The 12,688-nt window shown below is 45.2% G+C and overlaps 1 protein-coding gene across 1 annotated transcript; it reads left to right on the forward strand.

The window, feature by feature from the left end:
- Nucleotides 1–1,505: 1,505 nt before the first annotated feature.
- Nucleotides 1,506–5,806, forward strand: AARD (alanine and arginine rich domain containing protein; the record flags this gene model as incomplete). The annotated part of the gene is made up of 2 exons (XM_082858456.1): nucleotides 1,506–1,832; nucleotides 5,666–5,806. 2 exons carry the CDS (start codon nucleotides 1,506–1,508, stop codon nucleotides 5,804–5,806), a joined length of 468 nt encoding a protein of 155 aa, XP_082714582.1.
- Between the last annotated feature and the right edge of the window lie 6,882 nt (nucleotides 5,807–12,688).

Raw genomic sequence — 12,688 nt, forward strand, 5'->3', positions numbered from 1 at the left:
TTATATTCAGTTAGTTCCTAGTAGACCATATGGATTTTCATAATTTCCACCAATAGAACACACCTTCAAATGTTTCTAGAGAATCTTTGTGACAAATATACAATGATAGGTATATGACTGTGCTTAGGTTGTAAACTATTGTAAGGGGGCAGAGTGAATTCGGCAGATCATCGGCAGAATTGGTAACCTGCACTGCTCCTTATCCAGTTGAGCCTTAAGCCATTTCCGTAGAGTTGAATTTTATGAGCACAGGGAATTTGAACATTCAGTCATACAACTGAGCAACTTCTTTTCCTCTTTGGGAGGTAGTGTGTACCCAAGGTGTGTCTCAGTGGTTCAGAGCACAAGCCAGACTTCCTAGGTGCAAATCCCAGGCCCACCATTTACCAGTTTTGTGATCTTTGCCTTACAGCTTAACATCTGCCTTAGTTTCCTCACCTGTTAAATACAGAAACTATCAGTACCTTCCTCACAGGGTTATTGTGAAGATAAAATGGGTTAATATACGAAAAGTGCCTGACACACAGGAAACACTAATCACAATTAGCTCTTACTGCCCTCAATACCAATCAGGGACTTGGAACATTGCAGGTGACTTGTAAATCATTATTAAATGAATGATTAATTCTGGGAGTACTGTATGGACATCTCTGCCCCCTTTCTGGATGGGGGGGGGGTAGGTATTTGCATTCTATGATCACACAAAAATTTTGATTGTTTATTCCTTTTTAGAAATTCTCGATTAGATCCAAAAGAGGCAGCTGATTCTGTTCACTGATAAAGGATATACAAGTAATACTGGCACCTGATTACACTGAGTTGGGAATTAGAAAATAACACACTCTGGAGTAAGAGGCATTTTTATTTTTCATTTTAACCCCTTCACAATGTGAAAGTGGCAGAAGGGTGTCAAGTATAGAAAAGAACACGGAGTTTCAGAATCGAAGTGTCTTCTGCATTGTTGGGCTTGTGGAAAGATCATTCTAAGTTTCAAACAGGGCCCAGCTTCTCCCACTTGACTGGGGGCAACGCCTGGGATTGGTACGAGGCCTAATCAGACTTTATATCCACAACACCTGTCACAGTGCCTCAGTCGGTAGAAAGCCAGAGAAAAATATTTTACAGGGCTGAAATATTAATAACCGAGGCAACAAGGGCCTCAAACTTTCCATCCGTACCTCAACTTCCACCTACCTGGATGGACCCAAGTCTTCCCTTAGAACGACATTCCAAGGAGCAAGAAAAAGGGGGCCAGTTGAAACCTCTTCTCGGAGTTATGGGAACCACTTCCTTCGTCTGTTGCTAAGGAGGGAAGAAGGACAGAGAGATGAGGCTGGGGGAAAGGAGCGCCTCTACACAGCGGAGCAACAGCCCCGTCCCACTTGGCAGTGGTCCCGCCGGTTCCATGAGTTACCCCGCCCCCAATCTCACCCGCCCTCATCTCGCACTTGGAAACAAACCCTTAGCAATACAAGCCTGGAAGCCTGGAACCCGGCGTCTCCGAGATGTCCCTGGGGGACTCCAGCCGCCGCAGAGAGGGAACTTCCCGGGGGCCCCACGGCATCCTGGTTGGCGCCGGGCTCAGGCCCTCAACCCTGCCTCCCTCACGAGGCTTTCCCGGAGGCGGCGAGAGCGTGGCCGGCCCGGAGGAGGCCCCAGCCGCCAGCCCGCTGCTGGAAGACCTCAGGCGGCGGCTGGCGAGCGCCTTCCAGCGGGCGGCACCGCGCGGCGTCTCGAGGCGCTCGCGGGAGGAGGCGGCGGCGGAGGCGGCGCGGGAGGAGCGGAGCCGGGCGCGCATCGAGAGCGCCCTGGCCGGGCTGCGCGCCGAGCTGGTGAGCCCGCTGGCGGCCGGCTCTCGGGGCCGCCTCTCCTTCGTCCTCTCCCGGGGCCCCCGGCCGCGGGCCGCGCACGCGCCCCACCGAGGGCTTGGGAGGCCGAGCGCCGCTTTTCCCAGGGAGAGGGTGAGGCCGTGCCGCGTGGGCGAGCTGGGCACCGGCCGTCGATCTTCCCCGACCGTGCCGATGCTCCTGCCTCCCAGGCAGCATCCAGGAGGGAAGCGGGGGAGGGGAGGGGTCCGGCAGGGCCCGAGGTGCTGGCTGGCTGTCGAGGGCTGAGTCTACTAGTGACACACCCGAGACCTCCGTCACCACCCCTCCCCAACTTGTTCTATAATTTTCTACCGCATAGAAAGTTCCCTCTGGGGAACTCATAGTACGTGCATGTTATGGGGCTCGGAGGCGGAAGTTTCAATGAAATGAAATCACAGGATGGATGGAGCGAGTCCATCAGCAACTGTTTCTTTTATTCTGCAAGTTTTATCTTTCCCCTGGGTAAGAATTCAGAAAACAAAAAATGATAAGGTATTTTGTAAAATTGTAGCTTTTTAACATTAGGCGGGAGGAACTGTAGGTAAATATTTCAGTTACTGTTTTGTGATTTAAACAATTTCCAAGTTAGGTACAATTTGAAAGAGACAAAATGAATAAGAGCAATTTAAGCTTTAAAACGGTGCTGCCCATGAATATGTGTAGTGGAGATTTGGAAAGTTCTAGTCTTTTGCATTGAATACTAATAAAATGTTAACCACTACTTTAGAACGGATTCAACCATCAGTCAGTTGTCTGATTTAAGAACCTTAACAGTTTATCTTGTTTCTGAGTTTAAGAAGGGCAAGAAGGTAGTCAATTTAATTTTACCTGTGTTAACAATTTGAATTTGACAAGGTATGTATTAATTCTGACCCAGCCATATCGGAGAAACACATGGTTTTCTTCCGATACCTGAGCAGTGGCTGGGCGAGACCCCTCATTAGTAGAGATGGCCTGGAGGGGTGTGCTATGGATAAGGATGCCCACTAGAAGGCTGAGACCGGGCTTAGTCACCCTGTGCTGCTGACCTGGGGTGTCACCATCCCTCCCATACCTCAGCTGACTCATTTTTTTTTTTTTTTTTTGCGGTACGCGGGCCCCTCACTGCTGTGGCCTCTCCCGTTGCGGAGCACAGGCTCCAGACGCGCAGGCTCAGCGGCCATGGCTCACGGGCCCAGCCGGTCCGCAGCATGTGGGATCTTCCCGGACCGGGGCACGAACCCGTGTCCCCTAGCATCGGCAGGAGGACTCCCAACCACTGCGCCACCAGGGAAGCCCTCAGCTGACTCATTTAAATCAAGTGAAGAAATTACATTCAGTAAGCTCCGAGGCACTTGAACCTTCACATTCTAACTAGTCGTTCCACTAGTAGGAGTTTTAAGCAAGTAATGCACCGGGGGTGGGGAAGAGGTGGAGAATAAAATTCCAAATAGATGAGGGTTCAAATCCCAGCATTAACATTTACAGGCTCTGCTCTCACTGTTCCTATTACTTTAGGAATGCTAATTAGCAAGTTTGGGTTTCAGCTGTAAAATGGAAATAATAAACTCATAGGATCACTGTAAGTATTGTATGAGTTAATGTTATATAAAGTGCATAGAACACAGACACTACTCAGTGGCTCTTACTGTGTTTTGGTTGTGCCCCCAAAGTGACAGATACATAGGCATGGAAGATCAAGGGTTTTTCTGGAAAGGACGCAAAGAATGTCACACATACACAGATGCTGTGTTCCTGGGATATAGATCATGGTCAACATCTTGGCCAACCATTTCACCATTGTGTGTGACCAGTCATGAAGCAGCAAAAGAATGTGGATCCTCAACACCACTAGAAGAAGCCGTTTTTGATAATGGGCCATTAGCCAGTTTTCTGTAGGAACTGGCACCTATCCATACATGTATGTCCACACATCATCTGTTAGGGTGGTATTTGTGTAAGGAACAATGATGAACAGGTTCAGTTCATTTAGAGACATGTTGCTACTTATGAAATGTTATTTATGCTATTATTTGTTGTTTGAATTGGTCTTCTTAGTGGCTTGCATTGAATTCCAGGGCCTGTGAGTGAATTCCAGGGGTTCTATATACCTAAAATTGTATGCCAAATTTTGTATGCACATAAAATGCACTTCTTTCTTAGCTTTCATTAGATTCTCAGTGGGATCCATGAGGAAAGAAAATTAAGGAATCACTGGTGTTTGACTTTCCTAAACAGGTGTGAGTTACACATACTTTGTTTTGCTTAGATGGTGAGCCATTATCAGTAATTCACCTGCTTGATTCTTGGCATGAAAGTATAGGATGGGTGTTCATCAGTTTCTCCATTTAGTCATTCCTTCACTCAGTCTTTTAACAAACACACAGAGAACCCACCATGTTGCGTGAGCAGGCAGTGCACCCCTAGCTGGGGATACAGTTATGAATAAGAACAAACTGTGCTCAAAATCATCAGTCTAGTGTAGGCTGTGTGCTAGGAGAGGCACATGTACAGAACACTGTGGAAGCACAGATAAGGCGAGACAGAGAAGGCTTCTAAGAAGAGCTGGCATCTGGCTGAGCTCAACAGGAAGTGGGTGGCAAGGGGCAGAGCGGGCAGAAGATGTGGCTCAGTACGACGTGTTTATTCTGGGACAGGCAAAGTTTCTGACCAGCTGCAGTGGGAGCTGGTGTGGGAAGAGGGCCAGGAAATAAAGCTGGAAGCATAGGGCAGGTTTATAGGGCGTCTGTTCCACACTGGAGAACAGAAGCTTCCTGTAGGCAAGGTGCCAGGGCTTCTTGTGCTAGTGGTTGTGTTGTTACTGTCTGTCTGCTGGATGTTCATTTACTTTATTCTTTGCAAATTCTTGCTATCAAAGAAATGGTTCCAGGTGCTGAAGAATGAAGAAAAATATGTCAGAGGAAAACTGAAAGAAATTTTATCCAGTGACTTTATTTTGCAAATTAGGAGGGGACCGCCCATATTTGCTTTTTACCAGAGGAATGTCCTGGTTCACCCTGGGGTGGTTTCTTTTGGTGAGTTGATGAGGGGTTTTCAGCAGAGAGAACAGGGTTCTCATGAACTGCATTAAACAAGACCCTAATTGAAGAAATATGCAAATAGTTGATTACTAGTTTTCAACTATAATGCAAAGATTATGTTGGACTAAGCTTTTGTCAGACTGCCTCTTAGGTACATTGCCCGAGAGATCGATCTATTTCTTAATACACGAGGACCTTCACAAACCCCCACTGGAGGGAGGGTATAAATCAGCCTTGCTGTATAACAGATTTCACTCTACAGTGAAAATTGTTAGATTCTATAAGTACACGCAAAGGGGTCGTTAAATGTTTTGCTCAACAGGGAGACCATTTAAAATCCTAAAAACTTGAAATGACAAGTAATCAAGTAAACGGGCCCAGGTCCTGAAAGTTCAGGGGGCCCTGAGCAGTTATCCTGGAGCTCAGAAAGCTCATAGAGATAAATGATTCCCTCGCAGATCACATGCCATTGCTTGGAAACAGCCTTCTATGCACGGGAATTTTTCAAATGGATGGCTCTGTGCATGAGCTTTTTTTGTTTTCATTGCAAGGCCATTTCGAAAGCTATTTGTATATCTGGATTTTACCTTATCGTAGAGAAAGTCAGTTGTATAGTCAGGCCAAACAGTCAGAACTGGAGAATAAGATGAGAAATACGTCTTTCTTGATATCTTGTTTTCCTTTCCTACAAAGTCCTTATTTTTCCTGTGCAGAGAGCAGTTTCATTTGATCCATATCTCAGGCTAATAAAAATCCTTATTTTTTTCTAACTTTTAGCTGGAAATGCATTTCCAGAATTGCCAGCTGGCCAGAACTTTGCTGGATTTAAACATGAAAATGCAGCAATTGAAAAAGTATGAACTGGAAATTGCATCAGAATTGCAAAGCTCGGAAGATAATGTCGTGAATATGGAATGAGGAAACGCACAGAAGAAGATCTGAACCCTAAAAATAACACAGACAGCTCTGAAACAATTCTGACAGTAACATTATGGATGCTTTGTGTAAGACTTTAGGGGCAATTTTTAGGCCAAAAGCTTTGATGCCATGGGGAAGTGACAGAAAACATCTACAAGAGGGGAGAGAAAATGGTATGTTGTCAAGTTTTACAGTTATGTATTCATTGTTTTGGCTGGGAAATAGAAGTAAAAAGAATGTACTGAAGAATGCCTTAATGCCAATTTCCAGCGTTCTGTCTTGTGCCATCTTAACTTTCTGATGTTATCTGAACTTTCAGAATCTGTGTTTGCTTTTGTTCTACTTGATTATTCTTGGTTTATCTGCCCAGTTAGCTGTTCAGTAGCCTTTCCTTCCCGTCCTATCCCCTTTTTGGAGAATTACTCCTGCCTAGATTCCAACCATACCCTTCAGGTAGAGTCTACCATTAAGGGTGTCTCACCTCATTGGATATAGTCACGCAGATCGAGGCAGTTTGATCAACTTGTCCCCAGGAGTTTTTGAACTTGAGCTAAGGGAGCAGATGAGTATTAGAAGCTGATGGGAGAAGCTGTGGAACAGAGGGGCTTGGAAGCTGCTGGTGGCCACCATGTGAGAGAATGGAATCTCTAATATAGGCAGTCGAAACAGCACCACTGAGAGCCCAAAAGGGGAGGGAGAGAGCTGCTCTTCCTTGTCTCCGGTGCAACTGCTTAAATCCCCAGCCCTTGCTGTCATTTGGGTACATGAAAATCCTCCAATAGCTTCCTAATACCATCTCCTTTTGCCTAAGTCAATTGAGTTGGAGTTTTATGACTTGTACACAAATGGTTCCCAACTAACACAATTCCTTTGTTAAGCTTTTAGGAGTTAAAATGGTTCATGTTGAATTAGAATATCTACCTCTACCTTAAAAGTGGTTCCTTCTTAATGTAAAAAATAAAGTTCATAAAAAAATAGTTGCAGGTCTCAGCGATATTCATAATGGTCATTGTCTGTAAAAATAAATATTAATTTATAAAATTTAAGTCATCTGCATATTTAATTAACAATAAAAATTAGTTCTGGAAGACAAAGGAGAACAGAATGGACATGATCTTTCTCTTAAATACAAGTCGTTTTATGTGTGTGAGGGTTTGAGGATTATCTGAACCAAGTTTAGTTTGTCCTTAACTTTTTTTGATCACTCTAAGTGAATTATTTCAGCTCTTTGGTACTTAATTTCTTCCCTCTGTACAACTGAGGTATTACTATGTTCAACTTACAGGACATTGTCAGTGAGCTGTCAGCGATATCCTGATATCTAACCCCTGGATTTCTTGAGAAGTTCTGCATATAAGCCCTTGGCTTATAAACATACAGACTGGTTTCTTAACTTACACTTGTAAAAGAGATTTCCTATAAGTCTCTTCCTCAAAGTTATAGAAATTCTGAGGAAAGAGGCAGTGGAATTCCTGTGATCTGTTCTTCGAAAAAGAGTCTACTCAAATGTTGGAGCAGTCATTCTAAAGTACATTTTACAATTTATTATTTACAAATTCTTGTGATTTTGTGTTTAGCAAATACTCAAGATGATTCATTTTATAAGCTCAATTCCTTACAGAATACAGAGTGGCTGACGTTGGTTAGCAGTCATGTGAATAATTCAATTCTACTAAAAATGTGCTCTCTTGGGAATCAAAAGAAAGAAACAAAAAGAGAACTTCTGAAAATGGATGCATTATTTTTCCCTTTTTTCAGACAGAAAAAAGTCCACCATTTATCGTAAAGTTTTTGTCACCAGTTTTTTGTCCTATCTTTCAGCGATAAACTTTGGATCACTGTATCTTTTAGGAGTGACAAATGGAGAAACAGAATAAGAAAGTCTTTGTTTGGAAGCCCTCATCGGTGGAGGTGGCCTGTGATATCAGCTGTCGATAGAGAGATACAGTGAGAACTTGATACTTGGGACACTGTTGCTATTAAATGTTTTTTGCTTTGTTTCCCCTCATAAAGTGAATTCTGCTCTCACACCATATCCCTCATCTTTTTTTTTTTTAAGTAGAAGCCAGACTGTGTTTTTTTGCGACTGCAATCATCTGTTTTTTTTTAGCTTGCTGGATCCTGGTCCTGTCTGCTGCACACGGAAAGACAACAGGGACTCCCTTCTAAGGGATGTGGGGGTGCACTTCCAATGGCTACACTTCTTCACTTTCCAGAGTGTTTAAATAAGCTAGAGCAACAGTGTGACATTTTAAAGAAATACGAGGTGGAAGGGACCAAACTACTGCCAGCTGGAGGGAAAAATGAGAAAATAATTATAACCTAAATTATGCAACAGGAAAGCAGTAACTGGGTAAGTCGAAGAAAGTAAAATGTTCACCTCAGTAGTGGATAGAGAGGACCAAAGAAGAGAAAATGACAAAAACAGTTTAGCGAGGAAAATATGGCATTTAGGTTTTTCAAATGACGATTCCTCACAGCTTTAATTATGGGGGGGGCTAACCACGTTATCAGGGAATGGGCTTTCACTCTACGGTAGTTGGTTAGCATCTACCACTGAAGAGGCGCCAAATTAATTATGACAATTAGGAGCTTTGCATAGGTTGTTAGGCTTTACATCCCTTTACAGGTGGCCTGGATGAATCCACGTCTTGTTTGGCTTGCGAAACTGCTTCTGCTGTAACAGGTGATTCTGGAGCGCCCAGCCGGGGGACGGATCACAGTCTGATGTGGGTAAACCCGTGATGGCTGGGCCTACACCAGTGGGATGGAATGCACAAGAATCGCATCTCCCCTGGTCCCTTCCCGGGCAGGGTACGGGGCCCCACTCCAGCCATCAATCCTGTTTATTTACCACTGTCATCACTGCCGGAGTCCCTCCCGGCCGTGAGTCTGGCACAAGGCCCTCCGGTGCCAGCTGCTTCCTCTCTTTCATTTTTGCTGCTGCCATCACTGCCGCTGCCTCTCCTGCCTCTTTGGCTGTATTATTAATGAGGGTTATGGACGGATTAGAAATATGGGGAGGTTTCGGGTTGAACCTCTGCCACTCTGCCTACCTCTGGGTCTGGCAGCCTCTTGTTTCACCTGGACCAAGGGGGCCATGCACCATCAGCGCTTCTGGGTCCTGCCTCCAATAAATGCTGGGGCTCACGAGGCTCCACTTCTTCCTTAGGAACCACAGTGCCGCCATCCTTCTCTTCTGGGACCAGTGAAGGGGGGGACCCTTGGAATGTAATGATAAACCAGCAATGACATGAGCCACCTCTCCTGTGCCCCGTGTTGGGCCAAGAATGCCACGTGTACTAGCTTATTTAATCCCATGATGATTCGTATGCACGTAGAACGTGGTTTTGAGGTCATCTGGCCTTCGTAGTTAGTCCTGGCTTGGCCACTTGCCAGCTTTATAACCTAAAGCAAATTGCTTCAATCAGTCAAAATGGTACCCGTCTTACTGAAATCTTGAGGAGCCCAAGCTGAAGAACCTCGAAGCAGGTTTGGGAGACAGAGTTCGTGGTGAAGCCTCTTCTACTTTCTGTGTGTTTCTTGTACATCTTCAGTTCTATGTGATCTCACTACCCTTTCGGACTCAGACCTTTCCTGTGCCTGCTTCTTTCTTCATCACGTCTTTATGTCTCTCTAACGTTCTGCTACCTGCTCTCTGTTGTGATGTTGACTCTTCCGCTGGTTGATAAATTGATTTACTCAACTTGAGAGGAGGCACCAGGGAGATATGAAATGGCCAATAACTGCTACTTACCAACCGCTGAATCTGCCTGGCACACAGTGCCATGTGCGTTTAAAACTCGATCATCCCAGCAACACTGTGAGGTTGGAACTATTGCTTTTTCCATTTTATCAAGGAGGAAATGATCATCAGAGGGGCCATGCAAGTGGAGCTGTCAAGGTTCTTGTCCAGAGCTGAGTGTAGTCGGGCTTTTGAGACGCTCCCAAGGTAATCAGGGAGACCCAGACATAAGTGAATAAATTTGATATTATAACAGAAAGTGTTAACAGAAGCCTGTATGAGGCACTAGGGATGCCTTCTACAAGGGTCAGACAAAGAAGGCTTCCTTGAGGACCTGACCCCAGGTTCTTTCTGTTTCACCTGGAAAAAAGCCCTCATTTTGTGCCTCACATTCTCCATGGACAAGTTGGGTGATCTGGAACACACTACTCCACTCTATTTGGGCCTCATTTCACTCATTTGAAAATGAGAGAGAGAGAGTGGAGCGGCCTCTAAAACATTCCTCTAACTTGGAAACTCTATTCTCCTCCAATCCTGCCTGCTTGTAACTGGACTCTGCATCACTCCCCTCTGACTTGCCCAGATGTCCTGACACCTGTGATGGCGCAGTGGGCCGCTGACTGTTTGTCACTGGCCCTTGGCCGTGACTTGTACTCTCCTGGTCCCAGCCCTGGCCCCGACCATGGCCCTGGCTGTTGATGCAGCCTTGATGATGATGAAAAGCAATTCTTGTCACTCCTGGATGCCTCTCTGCTCTTCTCACCCACACCGTGACTGCAGCCAGGGGAAAATGTCACATTTGCACTTCACAAGGAGATAAGCATGGCTCAGACCTTTTATGTGTTAGACTTTTGGAAGCAGCCTGGCCGATCGCCTGCCGAGGCGGTCGCTGCAGGCTGAGAGCAGTGTAATATGTAGTTAGCAGTGCAGCCTCCGGAGTCTGGCGATGGCGTTGGAATCCTGGCTCCTTCACTGCCTCACTATGTTATTATCGCTGAAGTTCAGTTTGCTTCTGTGTAAAGTAATATTATAATAATCACACCTACCCACCCCAGGGACTTGCCGTGAGGATCTAATGGATTAATGTATGTTAAGTGTTTAGAATGCTCTCAAGTAGTGTTTAATATTCTGACAGCCCACCTAACAAACATTTTGCTTATCCTTCTTGTCTGTTGGAAGCACCCAATTCCAGGAGAGATTGAGAATGACAGCTTCACTTTTCTCAGCCCTTCTGGGAGCTCAGAAGGGCCACAGAATCCAGTTTTGTCCACTAAGACATAAGGGAAGTTTGCTGGGGTTTTTCTGAGAAACATTTTCTTTTCCTACAAAAGGAGAAAGAGGAGGTAAGCTCTCTTCTTTCTTGCTTAGGAACACTGTCACATGAGGTTGTAAAGCTTGCACCTGCTGCAGACACCCTGTGACCAAGGTAGGAGATACACGGACACTTTGAGGATGGGAAGACAGAGAGGTGAAAAGAAGTAATGTCGCTGATGGCAACACTGAGCTCGTGAGCCAACCCTGAGGCTGCCTACCTATGGCTAGTCTTGTTCTCTAAGGAACAACAGTAATAACACTCAATTGTTTAAGCCACTTTTATTTAAGTATTTAGTTCCATGCACCCAACGAAGCATCACTAACTGACACGCTTGAACCCCGACAACCTCCTGGGATGAAGGTTCAGGATGATGCATTGTCTGATTGCAACTGTGGATATTAGAAACGATAGGCAAAGGACTCCAGAAAGATCATTTTGTCACTTAGGACCCATCTAACGCAATAGGAGACCAATCAAAGCATATTGGAGGGAAATGTATCTGAGAGAAAGCCCCTGTTGAACCCTGTGGAGACTCTGGAATTCCACAGTAAAGGTTCTGATTATTAAAAACATTTCCAGGGCTTCCGTGGTGGTGCAGTGGTTGAGAGTCCGCCTGCCGATGCAGGGGACACGGGTTCGTGCCCCGGTCCGGGAAGATCCCACATGCCGCGGAGCGGCTGGGCCCGTGAGCCATGGCTGCTGAGCCTGCGCGTCCGGAGCCTGTGCTCCGCAACGGGAGAGGCCGCAACAGTGGGAGACCCGTATACCGCAAAAAAAAAAACCCAAAACAAAAAAACATTTCCACATGATCACACTTGTTAAGAGAAAGACAACACGTCCAAAATGGAGTCACTTACGCTAAGCCCCACACCACCAAACTGAGATTTAACTTGATTACAGTTTTGGCTCTCCCAGAAATGGAATTTTAAACCAGTCAACCAGTAATCACGTGATCAGCACTCGTCAGGTAATCTGCCTGATAGACCCCTGCCATCCCCTAAAAGAAAGTGACGGTGCAATAACCAACCCCCTTTTTTTTGGGCCTAGTATAGCTTCCTTGTGCCTACTTCCTTCTGGCTATAAAAGTCTTCCATTTTGTACACCACCTCAGAACCCTTTTCTATCTGCAAGATTGGATGCTGCCTGCTTTGAATCGATTTTTGCTCAAACAAACTTAACATTTTTAATATACCTTGGTTTACCTTTTAACACACTCCATCAAGGATATCCAAATGCCTATGGAACCTGCTACGTATCTGATTCTGTCACAGAAGCCATTTTATTTTTCAGCAACTGAAAGAAATCGGGATGAAATAATTTCCTAAAGTGTTTCAGGAGTGAACTGGCAGTAAAATACAATGACGTGTTCATCAGCTTTTAAATTTTTATATCAGGGAAGTTTAGGGAACTGTCAAAAAACAGCCTAAAATCAAGTCTGTACAAAAAATTGCTTCTGAATTGGTATGAAGGATGCTTGTCTCTCTAAACTTCTACAGGATTCAGTTAGGAATTGTCAAGCAAAGAAATTTCTCAAGATTTCTAGGTGAGACTGTCAGGTTACTGAGAGCACGACCAATGTCCTCTCAGTCTACTATGACTCGACGGTTTGCTGTTTACCCCCAGCCCTACAGCTTACCCAGTGCTTTACAGTTTACAATATACCAGGTGCTGTCATAGGCAATAGCTCATTAAACCCACAATAACCCTCTGGGGTAGGTGATGCTTATGGCTGTTGAAATTTGAGGGGCAGCAAGAAATCTTGCCTGCCTGACTTTGGGAATATCACCCTCATCCTGCTTCCCCAAAACATCCCTCTCCCTAA

Source organism: Leucopleurus acutus (genome assembly GCF_964270905.1).
Source record: "Leucopleurus acutus genome assembly, chromosome: 17".
Lineage (NCBI taxonomy): Eukaryota > Metazoa > Chordata > Mammalia > Artiodactyla > Delphinidae > Leucopleurus > Leucopleurus acutus.